The 25,051-nt window shown below is 34.9% G+C and overlaps 4 protein-coding genes across 10 annotated transcripts; all 4 read left to right on the top strand.

Annotated features, from left to right (window-relative positions):
- The first annotated feature begins 7,030 nt into the window (after positions 1–7,030).
- LOC125205316 (NAC domain-containing protein 82-like) lies at positions 7,031–13,684 on the top strand. 3 transcript variants are annotated; one of them, XM_048104175.2, is made up of 8 exons: positions 7,031–7,186; positions 7,483–7,641; positions 7,732–7,976; positions 8,474–8,748; positions 9,734–10,114; positions 10,638–11,048; positions 11,160–11,262; positions 11,723–13,684. In XM_048104175.2, the coding sequence occupies exons 3-8, from the start codon at positions 7,823–7,825 to the stop codon at positions 12,091–12,093; spliced, it is 1,695 nt and encodes a 564-aa protein (XP_047960132.1). In that variant the 5' UTR covers positions 7,031–7,186; positions 7,483–7,641; positions 7,732–7,822; the 3' UTR covers positions 12,094–13,684. The 3 variants fall into 3 exon arrangements, with proteins under 3 accessions (XP_047960132.1, XP_047960131.1, XP_047960133.1); XM_048104174.2 differs by having other exon boundaries at positions 7,483–7,976; XM_048104176.2 differs by lacking the exon at positions 11,723–13,684 and adding an exon at positions 11,335–11,710 and having other exon boundaries at positions 7,483–7,976.
- A 1,110-nt stretch (positions 13,685–14,794) lies between these two features.
- LOC125205514 (PRLI-interacting factor) lies at positions 14,795–17,337 on the top strand. Its single transcript, XM_048104504.2, has 2 exons — positions 14,795–15,592; positions 16,116–17,337. Exons 1-2 carry the CDS (start codon positions 14,972–14,974, stop codon positions 17,055–17,057), a joined length of 1,563 nt encoding a protein of 520 aa, XP_047960461.1. The 5' UTR covers positions 14,795–14,971; the 3' UTR covers positions 17,058–17,337.
- A 311-nt stretch (positions 17,338–17,648) lies between these two features.
- Positions 17,649–21,130, top strand: LOC125208204 (ADP-ribosylation factor-like protein 2). Of its 4 annotated transcripts, none has more exons than XM_089060414.1 (6): positions 17,649–17,774; positions 17,871–18,055; positions 18,157–18,267; positions 19,623–19,683; positions 20,073–20,153; positions 20,645–21,130. In XM_089060414.1, exons 2-6 carry the CDS (start codon positions 17,991–17,993, stop codon positions 20,780–20,782), a joined length of 456 nt encoding a protein of 151 aa, XP_088916540.1. In that variant the 5' UTR covers positions 17,649–17,774; positions 17,871–17,990; the 3' UTR covers positions 20,783–21,130. The 4 variants fall into 4 exon arrangements, with proteins under 4 accessions (XP_088916540.1, XP_088916541.1, XP_088916539.1 ...); XM_089060415.1 differs by having other exon boundaries at positions 17,655–17,774; positions 17,883–18,055; XM_089060413.1 differs by lacking the exon at positions 17,649–17,774 and having other exon boundaries at positions 17,793–18,055.
- Positions 21,131–21,288: 158 nt separating this feature from the next.
- On the top strand, positions 21,289–24,892 carry LOC125204912 (Tetratricopeptide repeat (TPR)-like superfamily protein). 2 transcript variants are annotated; one of them, XM_048103688.2, is made up of 3 exons: positions 21,289–23,983; positions 24,057–24,125; positions 24,256–24,892. In XM_048103688.2, exon 1 carries the CDS (start codon positions 21,401–21,403, stop codon positions 23,867–23,869), a length of 2,469 nt encoding a protein of 822 aa, XP_047959645.1. In that variant the 5' UTR covers positions 21,289–21,400; the 3' UTR covers positions 23,870–23,983; positions 24,057–24,125; positions 24,256–24,892. The 2 variants fall into 2 exon arrangements, with proteins under 2 accessions (XP_047959645.1, XP_047959642.1); XM_048103685.2 differs by having other exon boundaries at positions 21,289–24,125.
- The last annotated feature ends 159 nt before the right edge of the window (positions 24,893–25,051 follow it).

Here is a 25,051-nt window from a genome sequence, read left to right as displayed (position 1 = left end):
CCGAAATTTTATACATCCCATTAATACATTATAATATATCTATTTATACATATAAAAGGATAATTTTAGAAAATATTACAAAAAATGCATTTATGAGTATTATGATAAAATAAAATAAAAAGGAATTAACGATAGAAATTAAACGGTTTTGGTTTTATGGTCAATCCTAATTAACACATTAAATTTCTCTATATTCTACAACAAATGCTAATTAATACATGAATAAGAAGAGTCAATTGAAACAAAGCAAATCTCTATAAATACCTCATTCACAAAATAATTCTTTTACTCAAGTTCAACAATGAAAAACGCCAGCACAAGACGATGGGTTTTTGAACAATGAAACTCCATATCTGGAGTTACACTGTTTACGAACACATTTTTTTTCTAAAATTGTATTCGAAATGTCAATATTTTGTTTTATTTTGAAAATATATAGAAAGTGTTTATAATTTATTTCAGGAAACAATATAGAAAAAGAAGGGAAGGCAAGAGGAAAGGAAGAAAGAGAAATCGATATAGAAGAACGACACGAGCACTTCAAGAGGATTTGGTGGTGAATATTTTGCTGGCAGCAGTATAAGAAGATAAAGAGAAAATGAAGGATTGCATAAACAGAAGAGGGAGGGTTTAGGAAATGAAAAATTTGTATGCAAAATCGTACTACTATTTAAAATGGTAGAGATATTTAATTGTTTAGTATAATATATATATGTAACACTAAATTTTGAATTACATTTACATGCGTTACATAAATCTAAATTAGTTACAATCTATCCCTATAATTATGCATCTATCCCTAAAATTATGGAATTAAATTTGTGTTAGGTTTTGAATTTTCAAACAACATTCCATTCTTTACACTTTGATTACATATAAAATTGTATTCGTGGATTCAATTACGATTTGAAAATTAATTCTACCATGATTACATGAATTACGAATTATTCTACTTTCAAGATTGTTTACAAATATAAGTACACTTACGAATTATTGTTTTATTTACTATTAGATTTTATTCATATTTATACATGTGTGCTTTTTATTTGTTTTATAGTTCATCATTTTATCATTTTACAATGATATTATTATCTCCTAATATTTCATTTGTATATAAAATATTTTATTAGATTTATATACTCTACCTTGGTATATATTTCTAAATTATTTAGTCTTATGTAATATGTAATGATATTGTCACTTATTTTATTTATTCATAATATCAAAATGATAGTACGAAAATATTTTAAGTCGCGCATAGCGCGTGGGTTAATACTAGTTCAAATTAAAGGCCTAGATCATCAACCACGAAATGTCAATACGATAAAAAAAACGTCAATAAGGCCATAGGATTAATTCCAAAAAAATATCAATAGGGGTATTAATGTCAAGTTAGTTATAACTAACTTTTAAAAGAAATCCCAAAACTTTAAATTCATATAACATATATCAAATTAAAGATAATTTTATAAGGATTCCAACGATATACTACATGCATATGTTCCGACGTCAAAATTTGAAAAAAAAAATCTAGAATTTTCGTATTTTTCGTATACAGGTTAATGTCAATGCAACTAAGATAATATGTCAATGTAAAGCATATACAATGTCAATCCTAAATTTGTGTTGACATTCTCAAAGCATTGTGTTGATATTTTCGAAACACTATATTGACATTTTCATCCAAAACCCTAATTTGACGTTTTTTTTTTATCTTTTTAGATTTAATTAATAAAAACGAAAATTATACGTGGCAAATTGTAGACCACACGTTTTTTAAATGATGAGTTAGCAATTGATCACTCCCCTATACGAATAATCATTTTTTGTCGTTCATTCTTGAAGTTTACACCAAATGCTGTCGTATTTTTCCGAATTTCATGATGGGAAAATTCGTTGAATTCATTTTTTCAAATACAATAACTTTATACGTCAAATGTGCGTTTATAATTTTTACGATTAAATGAGTTTTCACCTACAAAATTTGTATTCCATGTTATTGATATTATCACAATTAACATAAAGAATAGAAAATACTAATAAAAGAAGTACACTAAATAGGAATTATTGTGATATTGGAGTAGGACTTTTTCACATGTACTATTTAGATATTTTTATATCAGTGATGCTCAAAGATGATACTCATATAAGAATAACACGTATGTATGTGGAAATTATCAAATGAAAATGATTATATAAAACAAAACGAACGATCCTTTTTTGTCGTTCATTCTTGAAGTTTATGTCAAACTCTGGCGTATTTTTCCGAATTCAATGAAAGGAAAATTTCATTAAATTCATTTTTCCGAATACAATAACTTTATACGTCAAATGTTATCGTATTTAATTTCCACGATTGAATACACAAATCCATGCAAAACACGTGCAAAAAAAAGGTGTCATCATAGCTGAGACGGACAGAATAGTAATTTTCACAAATAATACTCATATAAGACATTTGACATAACACATATGCATACGCATGTGAAATTATCAAATGAGAATTATTATATAAAACAAAACGAATAATCAATTTTGCCGTTCATTCTTGAAGTTTACACCAAATGCTGCCGTATTTTTCCAAATTTCATGATGGGAAAATCCGTTGAATTCATTTTTTCAAATACAATAACTTTATACGTCAAAGGTACGTTCATAATTTTTACAATTAAATGAGCTTTCCCCCACAAAATTTGTATTCCATGCTATAGATATTAGCACAATTAACATAAAGAATACATAATACTAGTAAAAGAAATACACTAAATAGGAATTATTATATTGTAGGACTTTTATACATATAGAGTACTATTTAGATATTTATATTAGTGATGCTCATATAAGACATCGAATATAACACACGTATGTGTGGAAATTATCAAATGAGAATGATTATATAAAACAAAACGAATAATAATTTTTTGTCGTTCATTATAGAAGTTTACGCCAAATGCTACTGTTTTTTTTTCTGAATCCTATGAAGGGCAAATTTCATTAAATTTATTTTTCCGAATACAATGGCTGGGATAGGTAAAACTCTTATGAGAAATATATTTTTGTGTTTTGTGTAATTGGTATAGCTAATGGTTTTGTTTCTTTTTGTGTTTGCAGTGAACATAAATGCAGAATGCGTGAGGTTCTACATTGAGCACGGGACTACGACTCAGGCTGACATCAAGGAAAGGCTCAATGCGACCTATGGCTATGACAGAGTCCAGTGCTTTCTCGAGATCCTGATGGTTGTTGCTCAGGTGGTGCGGGAGCACATACGTGATGACGGGACTTGTGCTGGTGTCGCAATGCACCTGCTCTGCCTGCTAGACAAAGCCCAACCCGGTGCCAATGGCGCCCTACCTGATTGGTCTCGGCTCTTCGATGACCTAAAAACGGTCTCCGCTGCAGTAGCCGACATCATCAGGGTTGCGCGCAAGAAGGCCCTTACCTACATGCTGCAACTAATGGCGTTTTATCTGATTTTTCTGCTCCCTTCTGACCTCCTTTTCCTACCTCATCATTAGCAACAGTAAAGGAGACCTTAAGGAGTTCAGCACTGCCTTCCTTCCACGTGCAGTCGCTATGGTTTTTATCTTTCAAATAATGCAAATGTAGACATGCTAATAACATTGCTTACAAATGATGCTTATATAAAATATTAAGATGCACCACATGTATATACGAAAATTATCAAATGAGAACGAATTATTGTTTTATAGTACTATAAAACAGTTAATAATTTTTGTTATTTATTCTTGATGTCTGCTATATTTTTCCAAATCCAGTGAAAGGCACATTTTATTAAATTCATTTTTTCAAATGCAATAACTTTATGCATCAAATATTAGCTTTTTTAATTTTCACGATTAGTGATGCTTACAAATGATATTCATATAAGATATCTAACATGATACATAAGTATGCGGAAATTAGCAAATGAGAATTATTATACAACTATAAAACAAAACGAATAATCATTTTTTGTCATTCATTCTTGAAGTTTATACCAAATGCAGTTGTATTTTTCCGAATCCTATGAATGACAAATTTCATTGAATTCATTTTTCCAAATGCAATAACTTTATTCGTCAAATGTTAGCATTTATAACTTTTACGATTAAATGAGGTTTCACCCGCAAAACTTGTATTTCATGCTATAGATATTGTCACAATTAACATAAAAGAATAGGAGTACATAGTAAATATCAGAGATACAAGAATTAAAGTAACATAGATAGAGATAAAGTAAAGTAGGTGCTGGAATATAATAAAAGTGATTGGATATTTTGTTTTTTGTCAAAAAAAGAAATGACTCAACTTAGTTGAAACATCATGAAAGAAAGTGCGACTCAATTTAATTGGGACGGAGGGATTACTGTTTAGATATTTATATTAGCGATGCTCACAAATAATACTCATATAATACATCTGATATAACACATATGTATGTGGAAATTATCAAATAAGAATTATTATTATAAAAAAACGAATACTCATTTTTTGTTGTTCATTCTTGAAGTTCATGCCAAATGCTACCGTATTTTTCCAAATACTATGAAGGACAAATTTCATTAAACTTATTTTTCCAAATGCAATAACTTTACACATGCAAAAAAATTGTCATCTTAGCTGAGACGGACAGGTAATAATTTTCACAAATAATACTCATATAAGACATTTGACACAACACATATGCATATGCATGTGAAAATTATCAAATGAGAATTATTATATAAAAAAACGAATAATTATTTTTTTGTCGTTCATTTTATAAGTTTATGCCAAATGCTTCTGTATTTTTCCGAATCTCGTGATGGAAAAATTTGTTGAATTTATTTTTTCAAATACAATAACTTTATACGTCAAATGTGCGTTCATAATTTTTACGATTAAATGAGTTTTCACTTACAAAATTTGTATTACATGTTATAGATATTATCACATTTAACATAAAGAATTAAAAATATTAATAAAAGAAATACACTAAATAGGAATTATGATATTGTAAGACCTTTTCACATATATACTATTTAGATATTTATATTAGTGATACTCACAAATAATACTCATATAAGACATCTGATATAACACATATGTATATGAAAATTATCGAATAAGAATGATTATATAAAACAAAACGAATAACCATTTTTTGTCGTTCATTCTTGAAGTTTACGCCAAATGTTGGCGTATTTTTCCGAATTTAATGAAAGACAAATTTCATTAAATTCATTTTTCCGAATACAATAACTTTATACGTCAAATGTTATCGTATTTAATTTCCACGATTAAATACAAAAACCTGTACAATAAAGACACATGCAAAAAAACTGTCATCTTAGCTGAGACGAACAGAATAGTAATTTTCACAAATAATACTCATATATGACCTTTGATACACACATGCATTTCAATGTGAAAATTATCAAATGAGAATTATAATATAAAACAAACGAATAATCATTTTTTGTCGTTCATTCTTGAAGTTTACGCCAAATGCTGCCGTATTTTTCCGTATCTCATGATGGGAAAATTCGTTGAATTCATTTTTTCAAATACACTAACTTTATACGTCAAATGTGCGTTTATAATTTTTACGATTAAATGAGTTTTCACCTACAAAATTTGTATTCCATGATATTGATATTATCACAATTCACAATTAACATAAAGAATAGAAAATACTACTAATAAAAGAAGTACACTAAATAGGAATTATGATATTTTGGGACTTTTTCACATGTACTATTTAGATATTTATATTAGTGATGCTCACAGATAATACCCATATAAGATAATACCCATATAAAATATGTATGTGGAAATTATCAAATGAGAATGATTATATAAAACAAAACGAACAACCGATTTTTGTCGTCCATGCTTGAAATTTAAGTCAAATGCTGCCTTATTTTTTCGAATTCTATGAAGGGCAAATTTCATTAAATTCATTTTCCGAATACAATAACTTTATACGTCACATGTTATCGTATTTAATTTCCATGATTGAATAAACAAATCCGTGCAAAACACGTGCAAAAAACTGTCATCATAGCTGAGACGTACGGAGTAGTAATTTTCACAAATAATACTCATATAAGACATTTGACATAACACATGCATATGCATGTGAAATTATCAAATGAGAATTATTATATAAAACAAAACGAATAATCATTTTTTTCGTCCATTCTTGAAGTTTACGCCAAATGCTGCCGTATTTTTCCGAATCTCATGATGGAAAATTCGTTGAATTCATTTTTTCGAATACAATAAATTTATACGTCAAAGATGCGTTCATAATTTTTACGATTAAATGAGTTTTCACCCATAAAATTTGTATTCCATGCTATAGATATTAGCACAATTAACATAAAGAATACATAATACTACCAATAAAAGAAATATACTAAATAGAAATTATGATATTATAGGACTTTTTCACATATGGAGTACTATTTAGATATTTATATTAGTGATGCTCACAGATAATACTCATATAAGACATCGGATATAACACATATGTGTGTGAAAATTATCAAATGAGAATGATTATATAAAACAAAAGGAATAATATTTTTTTGTTGTTCATTATTGAAGTTTATGTCAAATGCTACCGTTTTTTTTTTCTGAATCCTATAAAGGGCAAATTTCATTAAATTTATTTTTTCGAATACAATAACTTTATATATAGAATGTTATCGTATTTAATTTCCGCAATTGAACGAGCTGTCATCACAAAATTTTCTTATTTTATATTATAGATATTTTCATAATCAACACGAAGAAAACATAATAATTATAATAAGAAACACACTAAATAAGGATTATGATATTGAAGGACTTCCACATACTAGTTAGATTATTGCATTCATCTTATAGACATTCTAACAATCAACATGAAGAAAACATAACAAGAAAAACACTATATGGAACTCATGATTTTGAAGTACTAAAACATAAAATTACTCCTAATTTTTAATTTAATTAGAAGTGCATATCAGTAAATTAGCTTACGCTACAAGCTTGACACTAGACAGCTCACGCTTTTCACCCTAACACTTCGCTTCTATATAAACCCTCACTTCTCCCCAAATTCCTTTCATCCTTGTTATTTTTTGCCTTAACTCTTAAGCCTTTGTATTACCCACGCGTTTTCTCCCTCAGTTCCACCGGTTCGTCTCCCGTCGAGGTCTGTGTTGCCATTGTTTTCCTTAATTCTGTTTTCTCGTACCGTAATCGTGTTTCTTTTTCTTTACTGTTTGTGTTTTATTGGTCAATTGATTCGATGGATTGTGTTTTGGATTCTAGGGTTTATGTGTTGGCTTTAGGTATCCATCGTTAGATTCATGTCAGAGCTAGAGAATTTTTTGTTCGATTTTATTGTATTTTGATTTGATTCTCTTAAATCTCAGTTCTTTTTGTTTTTTTTTGAACTGGGCTTTGTTGATATTCGCCCGAAGGCTACTGATACAGTTGAAATGTTAGGGCTTGTATTGCACACCAGATGTCTTTTGATTCCAACAAGAAGAAGCATCAGAGGTTTTTGTGGTGTGCTTGCTGTTTCATGAGCCGGAGGAGACTGTGGTGCTCATCGAAGGTGTTGTTTCGGCATTGGACTTGAAGACGAGGTTTAAGTAGTTTAAGGTTGGAGGGCTGAGGTTTGGGATTGGTGTGTAGAGGCGTTTATTTTTCAATTTTCATTTTTTTTTCATTTTTGAGGACTATTGGCTGCAGAGATATTGTTCTTGGTGGGGAGAGGTTTTCAGTAACATTATTGGTGAAAGTTTACTTCAGTAGTTGGATTATTAGGTGTTCTGTTATCACAATGCGTCAGCGTCTCGGCCCTGGATTCCGTTTCCATCCAACTGATGTTGAGTTGGTTTTGTACTATCTTAAGAGGAAAATTTTGGGTAAGAAGCTTCTCTGTGAGCCTATTGCGGAGGTCAACATCTACAAATACTCTCCATGGGATCTTCCAGGTCTGTTGTATTTCTTTTTTGTTTAGTTTCATGTTCTTTGCCAGATATTATTTGCTTCTCTATCTAACAAAACAGATAGTTTAACACTCTCATTTTGGAAGTATTGTGAACTGTATTATAATGCTAATACATCATCAAGTATTTCATTATCATGCCAGTATGGGTCTTGTGAGTTGTTACAACCTTGACCTCCTAGTTTTTACTTAATTTGTTTCCTTCTATTCCTAGCTTCACACTTTTTTCTCTGGAGCCTGGTTTCATCTGAATAAAGCTTGGTTGACTGATAACTGTCATTGTCACATTTTGGGTTTGGAATGCATACATACATTTAGTGTTTCTAGAGCAACTCTTTATTGCTAATTGTTGTATTTCTTCCATTGGAAGTCATTGTTTCAGTTAGATGCGACACTTCCTCTTTTTGAACTTGTATCTGCTTAGTATTTTCTTTAACTCTTCCCTATATCCGGTGGTTCATATGGTTCTCTCTTGATGCACAGATAAATCTTGCTTGAAAACTAAAGATTTAGAGTGGTTCTTTTTCTGTCCAAGAGAGAAGAAGTATGCAAGTGGGGCACGTGTCAAGCGTGCAACTAAAGATGGTTTTTGGAAAACTACTGGAAAAGGCAGGACTATTTCTCGCAATGGGAGAACTGTTGGAGCTGTAAACACCTTGATATTTCACCAGGGTCATGCCCCGCATGGAACAAGAACAGATTGGGTTATGCACGAGTATAAGCTCATTGATAATGAGTTGGCTGCAGCTGGAGTTCAGGTACTTACTTTTTTGGCTGATATTCAAAGTTTTAACCAATAATTCGATTGGAAAAAGTATATATATACTATATTAAAGCTTGTTTTTATATTACTGCTGAATTATGACGAAGATGCATGGGTTTTCCATTCTGATTTTTTTTTCTGGTTCTTTTTTAGACTTTTTATGCGCTCCCTTAACCTTTTTGACATGATCTTCTCAAATTTAGTTCTTCGTCCTAGAATTTTTCATGTTGACCTAGAATTTCCATTTCCTTTGGCCAGTTCTCATTCAGGGTGTATACTTGAAGTCGTAGGATATCTCGATAAAACGTATGACTGAGTATATTAAGTTTAATATTGTCGAACAAACTCAAATTAGTCAATAAATCAAAGTTAACATTTGATGAGTTCGAATATTTTATAACAATTCATCCTATCATTCAAAACATTGATGACTCATTACATCCAACCTGGCAATTTTACTACCAGTATCCACTTATATCGTGCGATTCCAAATTTCCAATTTGTTTTTGCTTTTTGGATAACAATCTGTAGATGTGACCCACTTTATTTTTTCTCTTCATGACTTTTCTATAGGTTAACATGAACCTTAACTTTAACACGCTACAGACAATTGTCTGACTATTTTGTTTGCATTTGGGTGGACAAATCTGTTAAACAGCTGATCTGTGTACTTCTATTTGCATTCACATGCGGAGTTTCTCTTGTTGTGCATAGACTCTTAAGCCTTTATGGTGTGTGCATTCTGGTTTTTAATGTTGTTGAAAATGCATATTTGTATTTGGCATGTAGTGTTATGCTCATTCTGGTGAATGGCAATGGCTATTTACTTGGTGGAGTCTCGATTAAGTTATGATTTTGGCTTCCCTTTTAGTTTTTTTGCATATATACTTTCTATGGTTCTGTCATTAAGTGTATTGGCTCAATAACTTTTTTTGTTCATAGGCCAATAGTTGTCTTACTGATGATGTTCTCATAAGCAGGATAACTATGTTGTGTGTAAAGTTTTTAAGAAGAATGGACCAGGCCCCAAAAATGGCGCACAGTATGGTGCCCCTTTCAATGAAGCTGATTGGACTGATGATGATGACGATGTTACTGAGAATCATTCTATACCCCAAGCAGCTGAAGCTCCTTCACAAACTGCATGGGTGCAGAATGTAGAGCAAAGTTTGCCTCTTGGAGGAGGATTGCTCGACTTTGGAAATGGACCACTACCTATGCTTGAAGAAGGTCCATCATCTTCAGTGGTTGCTCCAACTAGTATTGTAGCTGTAGACGAGACCAATGATGAGATGGATAGTCTTCTTGCCTGCTTTGACGATGAAGACATGCTGCTTCCTGATGGGAATGGATTCAATCAGGTAACCTTTTGTAAAGTATATGTGTCTTGCTACATTCCTTAACTGATAACATCATGTTGCTATATGCTTTAGTTACATTTTGTTTTATTTGTCCCCTAGGAGCGTGTTTAACTATGTGATACGCATTATCCTTTGCATCACGGATCCAATTTTCCTTAGAGTAAAACAAGAGATGCCTAGAATCCTGTAGATTAACTAGTTGGCGTAGTTGCACTTATTCATTTAGTATCTTTTTGTTATACCTTTTGTCTAAATTTGTTTTAACTTTCTGTCTGGAGCTTTTTGTTTCTTAAAATTACTATGACATTCTAATGGAGATGCCTTCTGGAGTTCTCTCTCTTTGACCTATATTAATATTTTTCTTATTGCATGCGGCTTTTTCTATGTTTTCTGTATATTGTCACTTGCAAGCTCTCTTCCATCTCTTCCACCTCAATGCAGGATGTCTTCCCCTTTTAGAGGACATGGTGCACTGTTGCATGCACTGCTTTGAATATGTGCTAATGTGAATTGTGCTTAGCAGGATGATCTTAGTGGCAATGGGAACAACAGATTGTTACCTTGTAGTGGGGGATTGGATATATACAATGATCTTCATGACTTGGATGGTTGGAGAAAGATCAATGAGGGCAAATTTGACTTCCCTGGATCACAGAATGTCGACTATCCACTCAACATGCTTCCCATAGACAATTCAACATATATAGAACTCAATGATCTTCTGCCTCCATTGGATTGCTCAAATGGAATTATTGGAGCTCATTTCTCATCAAGTGGCCTGGGATCTGCATCTTATGTCCATGAGAATATTCATCAATTAAACTCTGGAACTGGGTTTGCTGGCATACAGGATCAGCATCTTTCATTTGCAAATGAGCTGTCTGTGTTGTCAAATACATCTGAGGGTGATATTTCTTTGGATGTGCTTCAGATGGTGAGGGTGATATTTTCAAACAATATTATTTGATTACAAAAGTATCTATTACTCACAATGATTTTTCTCATTTCCGATCTAACATGCTGTGTTCATAACATGTAATTGCAGGTGGACAATCCATTCTACCAGGCAACTAATGATTCACATAATTCAGACTTCTCATTTGGGCAACTGGGGAATCCGGTCTATTCTCCTCCCAACACTGAAAGAGGTAGATCTGCTGATAACTGTTGATTACTCCGATTGTGGGATGAGTACTCACATTCCATTTATTATTCTTCAGTCAATTATATAAAGTCAAACTGCCCGAACTTGCCAATTTCGGGAGATATTAATGCAATTTTTCAAAATCCCTTCCGGAATGCTGCAAGCTTGCGGAACAGGGATTGTACCTATGACTAGGCATGGGCTACTCACTCTTGTGTTACCAGGACTCCGGTGTCTTTTCTGGACCACTGAGGTGGCACAAGTAGGGGGGGAAAGACAATTTAGTTTCTTTCACATGTTTTATGTAAAATTTTGGGATCTTGCTATGTAAATGCAGCATCTATTGGGAGGTTGCATGACCTTCCAACTATTGTGTTGGTGGATGCTGCAGGTACTTTCTGCAGTGCGTGGTGTTATTTGCCATTGATATTATAAATTAATGTTTTTGCTTATATTTATTCCAGGATTACATTTAGAATATCATTATTCAAGATTTATGGAACGCAATCCAGCTCACTTACCTACAGCTGCTATGATTCTTGCTCTTTCTTCTCGTGGTGGCTCCTCCATACATATCAAGGCTGAGGTGACTCACAGAGCTGGTGAATGCACTAACGAAGCTTTGGCAGTTATGATGGGGGGGTCTAGCAGCTGTTGGTCCAACTTGTTCTTTTGCAAACTTCAGCTTTGTGCTCTGGAAGGTCTGCTAGAATTTGCCTCAGATTTTATTATAGTTTGTTGCTTAAATGATACTCTGTCACTGACTTACTATCATCATTATCACCTGAATAATAATTTAGCATATTCACCCCCTAAACTAAACCAAAACTGGTAAGTTGGCTAAATAGTTTCTTACCCACTTATATCAAATGAACTTTGCTATATATTAGTACTGTATGTATTCCATTCCACATTGGTTATGTGACAATTTAGCTTAGTCTCTTGTGCTATAGATATGTAGGCTATGTTGAGTCATGAGAAAAGTGGTAGGTGTATCTCATTATTAAACATAGTTAACATATATAAGAGAGACTAAGCTAGACTACTATGTCACATACCAATGAGTTAACACTACTATTTTCACTAAGCTAAACCATATAGAGAAACTAAAACTTCTTTCTCCCATTATTAAGTTTATTATTTATTATTTATAGGTGATATTCTTTGTCGCATCTAGTTCATAATACTCCTTCTGTCCGTAATAATACTCCATAGTAGTAGAATTATTTTGTCATTTTGGTATGTTCCATAATACGAGTTATATCCCTTCTTAGTAAAAGTTAACACATTTCTTCTCTATTACTTTATTCTTTATGTCTCTATCTTTTTCATTTTTATTTTATTCTCTCTTTACTTAATACACTTAACCTAACTTTTTTTAATTTCCATGTCGAAAAGAAATGCCTCCATTACTATGGAATATAGAACGAAGAGAGTATTATATATTTTTAATTTCGTTCATTTACTAAATTAAGTCTTATACTAAAAATGTAAAGTACTTTTAGTTTATTATTCCTGTTTTTGTCTTTATTTCTCATATTCTCTTTATCTATTTTTATACTTTATTATTTTTTGCATTGAAGTTTCGGTTGTCCACCAATGGAAAATTTTTATTGGACGAAGGATATACTATTCCCTCGACTCAAATTACTGTGCACTTTTTTGTTTGGAGTGTAGTGTAGAGCTTTTAATTTCTTTTCGGACATCTTGTTTTAGCTTTACTCTTACTGTGAAAAACAATTAAGTGGAACATTTTCTCTAATCTCAAAACACTGTTTAACTATTAGACTTGTGTGATACTTCCGCAAAGGCGTTCACTACTTTTTTAATCAAACGAGTATTATTGACATCTGCTACTACTTTAGTCTTTCAAAATGGAAAACTATCATTGTTAACTACTCCTATAACCAATTAGTCACACAGTTACAATTCTGATCGATATCTTTTTTTAATAGGATTACTTACTCCTATGTTTACTATCCAGCTCCAATTGTGATGGAAAATAACAAATTTAAGCAAAATAAGATGCATATGTTACTAAAATGTTGTAACAAATTTTGGAGATCTTCGATAGTTTGCCGGAAAATAGAGGAGAAAATCACGAAGTGTGGAAGGAGTTTGCCAGAAAATCACGAGGTGGTCTGCTCTGTGATTTAATTCAAATGGGTTATGCATCTCACTCACGTAAGTGTGATATGATACATTAGCAGATTACATACTCCTACTAGATATGTGAAAAAAAACTTCCCAATTCAGGAAGTTAAATTAATTTGTAGATCATACTCCATTGAGAATTTCACCGACGAATAGCGTTTACCTTCGTCGGTTTTTAGTTCCCTACTATTTTTAGTTATCTAATCATTTGTGTATTATTTTTTTGTATTTTCTCCTATGTGGACATTTCGTCCTCGGTTATCTTTAGTATTTGCTCTTTGTTGTTCTTGTGCGTATATACCATCAAGTAGCTGTTTAGAACGTTGCGAAGGCAAGCGGCAACAATTTCATAGCCTTGTTTAGTCTCATTAACAAACCTTTGATATGACGATATCTCGGTCTTAGGTATCACTTTGGTAAATTGGATAAATCACCTTCGCTATAAATTTTATAATAGTTGTTGACGATTATAATATGTGACCCATTTAAATGCTCGCAAAACTACATACTTGAGTAGTGTTATGGTTTAGTTGTTGTTTACCTTTTTGGAATTTCTATTTCTTACTTTTGTGACTATTCAACATTTCTTGTAATTCTATTGCTTATTTTGGCATTACGTTTTTTTAGTGTGCTTATTTTTTTTGTTTGGTTTGTTGTTAGTGATTAGCCGTGTATTTCGCTATTGTTGTTACTAGCTGTTGAGGTATATTGGATGAGCTTGTTTCCGGTGGGAACAAACGACGCCAGTAATATTCCAGTTACTCGTTTATGAAATAATTTTAAATAAAATTTGTTTTTATTGATATTTTTTGATCCCTTTACACTCCTGCATCTCTTGTTTTTATTTGAACGTTATATATACATTATACATTAATATAATTCTTCATCATGGTACCGCGTCCATGTGCAAAACAAATTATCAATTTTATTCTGATTCTTGACAAGTATAATCCTCATTCTTATTAATCCCATCCAGTCCCATGACACACTTGAAAGTTGGAATGTTTAATAATTGTAGATCCCATAAATCTGCAAAAGCGAACGATTAATAAATTAAAATGCGCAATCAACCCAAAGAAAAAGATTGATTCCATTTCAAGTTGTTTCTTCAGTGGGGGGTGTTTGAACAATAAATATATACAGAAAATGAAATCAATAACGGTAGATCTGATTTGGATAACACAATAAATAAATATATTCATTATTTCACAAGAAAATCTGCATAAAATTTTCCAATCTATCATCGATTTTTCACTTAACTGCAGGCCCGTCGATGAATCATATGCCATCAATTTTAATTTGAATTTAATCTCATTTTGCTTTAATTTTTCTCTCTTTTTAGAAAGAGGAGAAAAAAAAGGAAAAGTGTGAATACAGATTCTCATACTATTTCCAGCTCACGTCACAGTCTTTTGTTCCTTCTTCTCTCTCTAAATCACTCTATTCTTCTTCTTCTCTCTCCTTCTCAAATCCTCACGTTCTTGATATTTTTACCGGAAATTCCAATAAATTCCTCACATTTCAGTGATCCAGGCTATGAAATAAGCAGTCTCGCCGCAATGCACGACGTCAAAACCGAGCGCCGCCGCGAGCCGCAGCTCCACCGCCGCCGCTACTGGTGCTGCTCCTTCACCACCCCTCCCCTCAGCCCCGAGACTCCGGGGCTCTCGCGCTCCCGCTCTCTCTCCTCCTCGTGCGGTAAAAAGACGCAATTGCCCTTCTCCAACTCTCCCCAGACGCAGAAGACCCCCTTCGCCCGTCGGATCCTCTCTCCGGGTCGGGTCTCTCCCATCTCCGAGCATCCCGTTGTTTCCCACGCCACTCCTAAAAACCACCAAATCCCTAAATCGCCTTTGCCGTTGCCGCTGCCCCCTCCGCCCCCGCCCCCTGCCGACAGCGAGGCGAATTTGGGGATTTATGATACTAGGTTGAATCTGAAGGGGAAGAATGGGGGATCGCTGGTGCTGGAGCTGAGTTCGGAGGTTTTGGCGGCGAATAGCGCCGTTTTCGCCGAATTGATCGCGGATTATCGCAAGAATGTGAGCGGTTTGTGTAGGGTTGAGGTGCCGGATGTCGAGAATCTGAGCGTGTTTCGTGAGACGATTGAGCTCATGTTTGAGGAGGATATTCAGAAGAAGCTCGTCAAGATTGGGGTTTTTCGAGCTATCGACATACTCGAGGTATTCAATTTTTTTTTAATCATAGAAATGCGCTTCTTTTATTTTTCTTGATTTTATGAGTATTTTCTTGTGATGATGTGGTTTAATTCTTACTCAATTCTGACTTTTTGGTGTATGATTTGTGCATCATGTGAGTTTCAAATTACTGTTTGGGTTTGAAAAGTATGTATTAATGACAAATAGGATCTGCTGATTTATTACTGTTTGGATTTCAAATTCGAATGAAATCTGCAACCTAATTCTGATCTACTTGCACTGTTTTGTTTGTGTTTCCGAAATGATTTATGGGATTATTGATGACATTTGAGGTGGAAATAGTTTGAGTTTCATGAGTTTTGGCATTTTACCTGTTTTCTTGCCCGTTTGTTCGAGTAGACTGCATCTTCCTTTCAATATGATGCCTTCTTGCATTCCAAGCTTTCTATTTCTGAATGGAAAACAAGAGAAAAGGTCTTTTATTTAGAGTGTATGAACGTCGTTTTTGGTAAATCTAAAATCTGAGGCTCCTAATTTCTTGTCTTAGGCATCGGTAGGCATCAAGTTTAGCAGGTGTATCTCTGCGTGTTTACAATACTTGGAGGCGGTGCCATGGACTGAAGAAGAGGAGGAGAAGATGAGGGAACTATTCAATGGACTAAAAATAGACGATCCTAAAACCAAAGACATCCGGGACAGATTCTGTAGCCCCAGTGATCCCGTTGATTCTCAGCCAGCATTGACCAAGCAGCTTATCTTGTCCATTACCACCTGCAGAGATGCCACTGCTGGGAATGAACTCAAGTCTTTGGTTAAAGGTCTGTTATGCAAAAGTTCCGTCTATGAAAAGGAGTCCCCGGATGTTAATAAGGAGGACATGTATGCAGTTTGTGAGTCGTGTCTGCAATCACTAAGCAGTCTGCTCGAGGAGACCTCGGATAGCAATGCAGGGCAGAAATTGGCAAAAAAGGAGAAAGAAAAGCCTCTGTTAGAGCGCGTCTCAAAGCAGGTGGACAACATAAATTGGCTTGTGGATATCCTGCTTGATCACCAGCTGGCGGAGGAGTTTGTCCGTTTGTGGGGAAATCAAGAAGGGCTGCTTAAATTGCACAAGAATGCATCTCCGATGGTCAAGTATGAGCTGAGCCGTGTCTCAGCAGTGCTGTTCATTGCAATCGGGACTAGGAGGCTCCACTGCCCGACAGAGACGAGGCTGAGACTTCTGCAAGCGTGGTTTAGACCAATGCTGTCTGATTTTGGCTGGTTGCAGAGGAGCAAAAAGGGGCTGGACATGAAGGCATTGGAGGAGGCGATGGGCCAAGCGCTGCTCACTCTTCCACTGAAAGAGCAGTATTCGTTGTTCATGGAATGGTTCCATTGCTTCTCCAAGCATGGCAACGAATGCCCTAACCTCAGTAAAGCGTTCCAAATATGGTGGCGAAGATCGTTCCTCAAGGGCTCGGAAAGCATGGCCGTTGAATCTAGGTGAAATGATGCTGCTACCAGTACTCATGTAGGGAGATTTCACCTATTATTTTGAGGTTGATATCATAGGAAAGATGTGGAAGTCCAATAATATTGTAAGTAGATTTTTACTATGTAAAATGTGTTGGCACTTTGTGGTGATGGAATATTACTAGATGCTTTCTTTATTTAGGCTGTTGTATCCATTTCTAGACCCTATTACAGTATTACTGGTTTTCCCTGTATTTTCATGCAGTCATTTTCTAGGTCTTTAATTTTTGAGATATGGAATATTGTTTTGAGTATTTGCCCAACTTGGATTTTATAATGTGTAATTTGTATGAGACCTAGCAATTGAAAGTTAATAAGAATCGCTATGTTACCCCCTTCTTTAAAAAAATCAAGGATATCACTTGTTTAATTTGAGGTTTTATTACTTTCAAATATTTTATTTTAAAAATTGTTCCAATTGATATATTTTTGTAAATAAGATTTGTACCACGTAACTATTTTCCGCATTAAATATTTATTTAATATGATTAAATTTGTAATGATTTAAATTTTATTTAATTGGATTAAGGTATTGCACTCCACAATATTGGTAAATACATTTGTTAAAATAATGAATTTTGAAATTGGGAGGTCTAATAAATTGAAAAATGGTAGCAGAAGAGAAAAATCGGCGCGAATTTGCCGAGTTTCGCCGCCGGCAAGTCTGGTTATTCTACGAGCTTCGAACCAGGTTCAGCATCATTTATAGTACTATATATTTAATTTATTTCCTTTTTTTCTCTGACTGCGGTTAATCGAGGGCTCGCCAATGAAACTGAACACCCAGAATATTCACCAGAAATGGAGAAAACGAACGGATCCTAAATTCCTAAAATTGTTATCAATTCTAAGTCTCTCTGAAGTTGAGGAATTTCACATTGCCTCAAGGTTCTGATAGGAAATAAGAATGGGCCTTCTCAGCATAATCCAGAAAATTAAACGCAAGGAAAAGGAGATGCGCATTCTCATGGTGTAAGTGTAATAACCCCTATCCCTATCCCTATCCCTATCCCTTCCACTTTTCTGTTTTCATATACACTTGAACTCTAACACTCATTCCATTTCTACTCAAGTGGTCTTGATAATTCTGGAAAGACCACAATAGTGATGAAGATTAATGGCGAAGATACTAGCGTAATCAGCCCCACACTTGGGTTCAACATCAAAACCATGGCTTACCAAAAGTATGCTTTATATTTTGGAGATAATCTAGTTTTTTTTTTGTCAAGATACATGTTCTTAGGTACACTTTGAACATATGGGATCAGGGGCGGACACACGTGGAGAGAGGGTAGGGCTTAAGCCCTTACCCAATTTTTTTTTTTTTTAAATTTTCTATTTTCAAATTTTTCAAAATTTGGAAAAATAATGTTAAGCCCTTACCAAATAATGCTACTGAAGACAAAATTATCTTGTGATGAAGAATTGTAAGGGGCTGAAATTAAAGAAGGGGGAAGTAAAAATCTGCAGAAAGAAAGTGTAACAATGGTGTCTGGCAGCGTAGGGAAGAAGATAAAGAAAGTGTAATTTTATAAATGAATTAATTAATTATAAAAGTAAAAGTCAAACTTACCACACTTACCCCACTTTATATGTACTCGTTTTTAACTTTAAAAAATAGAGAACGCATAGTGCTATCACTTTTTTAAGGTGGGCACACGTTTTTATTAAAATTTAAGAAGAAGTGGGTACACGATTTTGGGACTTTTAAAAATCAAAGGAATACAGAGGGTTTGAGTTTTTGAGACTTTACAGAAATTAACATTCAAATTTTACATAAATTCTGAGGTAAAGAGTTTATTAAAGTTGTTAACTTTATATTTTACCTTTTGTCTTTTTAAGATTTTTATAGAATAGTTGCAAATTAAAAAAATGATAACAATGTTAGTTGTGAGCTAATAGTTGTGAATTGTGATTGTCTAATATATAGAATACAATTATGTTATGTTGACGTGGGTGTTGATAGTATCTTATTGATATAAACTAATGAGAGATGAGTGGATAAATGACGTTTTAATTGTGTATATTGAGAATGACCTGTCTTTAACTATTGATAACGAACGAATCTTACAACGTTTTCAATTAATGAGAACACGTAGAATTCAGTTGTCACCGCTTTAGAAGCTCTGACATGTTCTTTTTATTAAATACTCCCTCCGTCCCATAAAAATATAGGCAAGGGGTATAGCATAGGAATGAAGACAAAATTGGTAACGTAACAGAGAAGAGGGGAATGATAGTTAAAGTAGTATTAAGCGGATAGTGGGACCTACATTATTGAATTAATATAACTTTACAAAAATGGAATGCACATATTTTTGTGGAAGAACGGACGAAAATGGAAAATGCATATATTTTTATGGGACGGAGGGAGTATATTTTGCACTAGTTCGTATTAAATATATAATGAAGCTCAGCCCTTACGGCCAATTTTTTCTGCGTCCGCCCCTGTATGGGATGTGGGAGGGCAGAGAAGCATAAGGTCTTATTGGAGAAACTATTTCGAGCAAACTGATGGCTTGGTCTGGGTGGTGGATAGTTCGGATCTGAGGAGGCTGGATCATTGCAAATACGAGTTGGATAATCTTCTCAAACAAGAGGTGTGTTTTCTCTTTTATTGGCCAATCATTTCTGTTGTAAATATCCTGCATCTCTTTTGTCAACTGTTCCCCCATTGAGTTTTCTGCATTTTTATAGTTCTAAGCCTTTCTATAGTCAGTGATTCGTCCACTTGACTTCTTAAGTTCATGGATGCTGTTTGTTCAATAAGGTGCTTGTTCTAGCACTATGGCATCTCTATGTGACTATGTAACCTTACAGTTCATATCTACTTTATTGAACCTTACACACTCATCATATGTGGTCCATGTTATGTGATCTCATGTTATTAACTTTTGTTTCAGCAAATGAAGTTCTTCACCATATTAGGTTCTTTGCCTGGTTGGTTACTTTTTAATTGAATTTTTTTTACTGTATCATATTTCTACAGCGATTATCAGGAGCGATGCTGTTAATATTTGCAAATAAGCAGGATATACAAGGTTCCCTGTCACCGGATGAGATAGCTAGAGTAAGGATTTTGCTTTTGTTTAAATTTTAATCCATTTGTCTTAAATGATGCTTTTGCAATTGCAACCGAGTAATATTGTGGAAGAATTCTTCTTCTCACTGCTACTCCCCTGAGCTGCAAGTTTAAATTACTGGAAAATTAAAGGAGTGTTTTATTTTCCTCAAAACAGATATTCACATTAGATGTGATTATATCTTGCAGGGATGATCTTTTGTTCAGTGCTTTTTCGGTTAAATGGTCTATGCATATTCGTTTTAGTCTTGTTCAAGTAATAGGCGATTAGCCCGGGGATCTACATACGACTAACTTTAAGTGTTATTTTTTCGTATTGCAAAACAATGAGCATCTGTTGATATGTTTTCTTGCTATTTCTCCTGATGGAGGGCATCAAACGTCTTCAGTTTTGCTAGAAACGACTATATTTCTTCATGTTTGGCTCTCAAGTTTATTTCTAGTTTCTGATTTGACTTAGATTGCGTCGTTTCATTCAGGTTCTGAACTTAGATTCCATGGACAAAAGCCGGCACTGGAAAATCGTGGGATGTAGTGCATTTACCGGGGAAGGGCTGCTCGAAGGGTTTGATTGGATGGTTCAAGACATAGCCTCGAGAATTTACATGCTTGACTAAATGCAATTGCATCCACATTCCACCCCTGGCCTTTTGTTACTCGTGTGGGGTGCTACTCGAACCCAGCGGTAGGAGCCTCAGATTCCTCCTCGTTGCAGAAAAAAATGAAGTTTCTGACGAGATCAGAGATGTATTCAAAGTGGATAGAAGCTGGCTTCTTGTTGTTTGTTGTCATTCAAATAGGGAAAGAATGCAGCAAAGCTCCATTCTCATATTTTGGAGAGATGGACGTTTTCTATGTGGTTTACTCGACCTACTTTGAAGTTTTGCACTTTGTAACTCATCATGATCATAGATTTATAGTAATTCACTCTCTCAATTTAGTTATTTTGATCTAAATTTTTGGAATTTTGTTTTATATCGGATGTCAACTATCAAGGTTATTTTTTTCTTATACTAAGTAATATTCCACTCAAAAGGAACAGACTTCACTTGATACAATGTAATTTTTGACTCAAAACAAAGCACAAAAAATAGAAAGATTGCACATATGTTTAAGAATTCAAAAAATTTGTAGTACAATAAGTAGTGTATATCCGAAAAAAATATTCTTGAAATCTTCCTTGACAAAATTTTGCTACAGTTTATAAAATTTTTTAAATCGGTACAGACTTTGGCATGACCAAATTCTACTGCTACAGCCTTTTGCAACAATGGAGATACAATCGGCTGCTCCGTATACCTTGCTTTCTACAGCATCGTCGCTCATCTTCAGTCATGAAAGCTCCAGCGGCATTAATTCCGAACTTCGATTCCCATGCATATGCCCGATTGCTTCAGCTTTGCACGAAAAACAACGACCCCAACACAGCCAAAACCATCCATTGTGATGTTCTGAAGAGGGGTAACTGTTTGGACCTATATGGTCGCAATATTTTGTTGAATCTCTACTTGAAAACGGGGCTTTTATCCGATGGTCTCAAAGTGTTCGACGAAATGCCGGAGAGAAATGTTGTTTCTTTCGTTACAATGATTCAGGGATATTCTCAATTTAGAGAGTACGATAGAGCTGTAGATTTATTCTTTATGGTGCATAAGGAGGGCCATGAACTTAACCCTTTTGTCTTCACCACGATTTTGAAGTTGCTTGTGAGCATGGATTGGTTGGAGTTAGCATTGTGTGTTCATGCTTGCATTTATAAGCTTGGTTATGGCTCTGATGCCTTTGTTGGGACATCTCTTATTGATGCTTATTCGGTTTTTGGGGCTGTGAATTTTGCTAAAGAGGTGTTCAAGGGAATTGTCGATAGGGACATGGTGTGTTGGACTGGGATGGTGTCTTGTTATGCTGAGAATGATTGTTTTGAAGATTCGTTGGATCTCTTTAATCAAATGAGGTCGGCAGGGTTGATGCCAAATAATTATACTTTTGCAAGTGTGATTAAGGCGTGCCTTGGCCTTGAAAATGCTGAATTGGGGAAGAGTATACATGGCTGCATTATAAAGACATGTTATGAGATGGATTCTTATGTCGGTGTTTCCTTGCTTGACTTGTATACCAGGTCTGGGGACATTGAGGATGCTAGACATGTATTTGAGGAGATCCCTAAAGACGATGTAGTTCCATGGAGTTTTATGATTTCTCGGTATTCTCAAAGTGATCGTTGTCAGCAGGCGTTGGATATGTTTATCCAAATGCGGAAAGCTTTTGTAAGTCCTAATGAATTCACTTTGGCTAGCATCCTCCAAGCTTGCGCGACAAAGGAGGACCTCGAGCTGGGGTCTCAAGCCCACTGCCACATGGTCAAGGTTGGGCTTGACTTGAATGTGTTTGCTCTCAATGCCCTCATGGACGTGTATGCTAAATGTGGAAACATATGGTCTTCTATGGAATTATTTGTGCAGTCCACGAATAAAAATGAGGTTTCCTGGAACACAATGATAGTTGGATATGTCCAACTAGGAGATGCAGAGAAAGCTTTTCTATTGTACCTAAATATGTTAGAACAAAACATCCAAGCAACTGAGGTAACGTACTCCAGCTTGCTCAGGGCTGCTGCATGTTTAGCAGCTTTGGAGGTTGGGATTCAGATACATTCAGTGACGGTCAAAACCATGTATGATGGAGATGATGCTGTCAGTAATGCTCTTATTGATATGTATGGAAAGTGTGGAAGAATTAGGGATGCTCGTTCAGTTTTTGACTCTATGAGCACACAAGATGTCATTTCATGGAACTCAATCATTTCAGCATACTCGATGCATGGTCTTGGTGATGAGGCGTTAAAGATCTTTGAGGCTATGCGAAAAGCCAACATCACACCTGATCCTTTGACCTTTGTTGCTGTCCTTTCAGCATGTAGCAACACTGGATCAATGGATCAAGGTGAGTCTTATTTTACTTCCATGCAAGAGGATTATGGTATTGAACCACGCATGGAACATTATACTTGTATGGTATCACTTCTAGGAAGATTGGGTTATATTGATAAGGCAGTAAAGATGATAGGAGAGATTCCACATGAGCCCAGTGTTATGGTATGGCGTGCATTGCTTGGGGCTTGCGTTGCACACAACAATGTTGAGTTTGGGAGGTTTTCCGCTGAGAAAGTGCTTGAGTTGGAACCCCAAGATGAATCAACTTATGTGCTTTTGTCTAACATATATGCAGGTGCAAAAAGATGGGATAATGTGGCTATTGTTAGGAAAAGGATGAAGAGGAAAAAGGTGAAGAAGGAGCCAGGCCTTAGTTGGGTTGAGATTCAGGGAATGGTTCATTCTTTTGTTGTAGGAGACAATTCACATGAAGATATTAAACTTATTCGAGCAATGCTTGAATGGCTCAACTTGAGAAGCAAAAGAGCTGGGTATGCACCTAATCACGACGTGATTTTGCTTGATGTGGAAGAGGATGAAAAATCACGTCTGTTGTGGTCGCACAGTGAAAGAATAGCTCTGGCATTTTCTCTTCTTGTAACGCCTCCCGGAAGCCCTATACGCATCATTAAGAATCTTCGCATATGTGCTGACTGCCATGTTGCGCTTAAGTTGGCATCTAAGTTGGTGAAGCGAGAAATTGTTGTTAGGGACATAAAGCGGTTTCATCACTTTCATGATGGTATATGCTCCTGCAATGATTACTGGTGACTCTATAGATATATATTTAGTGTTCTTCGACGGATAAGTTGATTGAGAGAGAACTTATTGAGATTATACAAATCGGTGTCGGCTCAGTTCCATGATGATTCTGCTTTTGCAATGGTACTTTGTAAGTGATATAGTAGTTTTCTTTTTTATCATCACTTGACCCCATATTGAGAGCCTGCCTTACCAGCCAGTTCTTCCTACGAAGATGGGAATACGCTTTAACCACAACAGGCTGACCAGCTCTCTTGGCCATCATGTAATGCCACAGCTCTTCATTATTTTTCACACACTTATTTTCACCAGCAACCTCAATGTATTTCAAGACAGAGCACAAGCACAGACCTTTTGTTCAAAACTCAGTTGGTGCCACTTGCCCTTTTTTGCAGTTATAACATGGCAACCAATACAAGCATGTTTGAATGGTTCAGTTTGTTCTGGGAGAGCTTCGTGAAGCACCATGCACCCTGAAAGCAGTCCTTGCCCATTTGATTCCACTAAAGGGTTTGAACTTTGAAGCTGCGAGACTATGAATATGACAATGAATATATGTGATGATTTTTTCTGCATCTTTTGAAATAGTTATTCTAAGGATGCATCTAATTCACATAAGCTGTCCAGAAGAGGAATTCCACTGGCAAATGGAGATGCATTTTTCCCAAATCCTCCACCATGGGCTTATCCTTTGTGGACAGGGCAGGATATGTACCGTACTGTTTATGATAGGATGTCCAGGTCTAGCTCTGAAGCTATAGACCAAGCAATGGCTCAGTTTTGGGAGGCCAAAGTGAAATTTGTTCGTGTTAATTTCTGGTTGAGAAGCAACTGGACCATGCTGCTACTGAATCTAGGTGAAATGATGCTGCTACCGAATTCTCATGTAGGGCGAATTTCACCTAGTATTATTTTAAGGTTGAGATCGTAGGAAATATGTCAACGATATGAAGTCCAATAATATTGGATTTTTACAATGTAAAATGTGTTGACACTTTGTGGTGATGGAATATTAAATGCTTTCTTTATTTAGGCTGCTGTATTCATTTCTAGATTTTCTCAGGCATCCTATTACCGGCTTTTCCTGTATTTTCATGCAGTCATTTTCGAGGTCTTTAATTTTTGAGATATGGAATATAGTTTGATGGTTTGAACCATAAGCTTTTATGTGCATATATAGGAATAATGGTG

The sequence above is a fragment of the Salvia hispanica genome, chromosome 6 (assembly GCF_029641045.1).
Source record: "Salvia hispanica isolate PSC_SH4W2 chromosome 6, Shi_PSC_v1, whole genome shotgun sequence".
Lineage (NCBI taxonomy): Eukaryota > Viridiplantae > Streptophyta > Magnoliopsida > Lamiales > Lamiaceae > Salvia > Salvia hispanica.
This window is presented reverse-complemented; position numbering and strand designations above follow the sequence as displayed.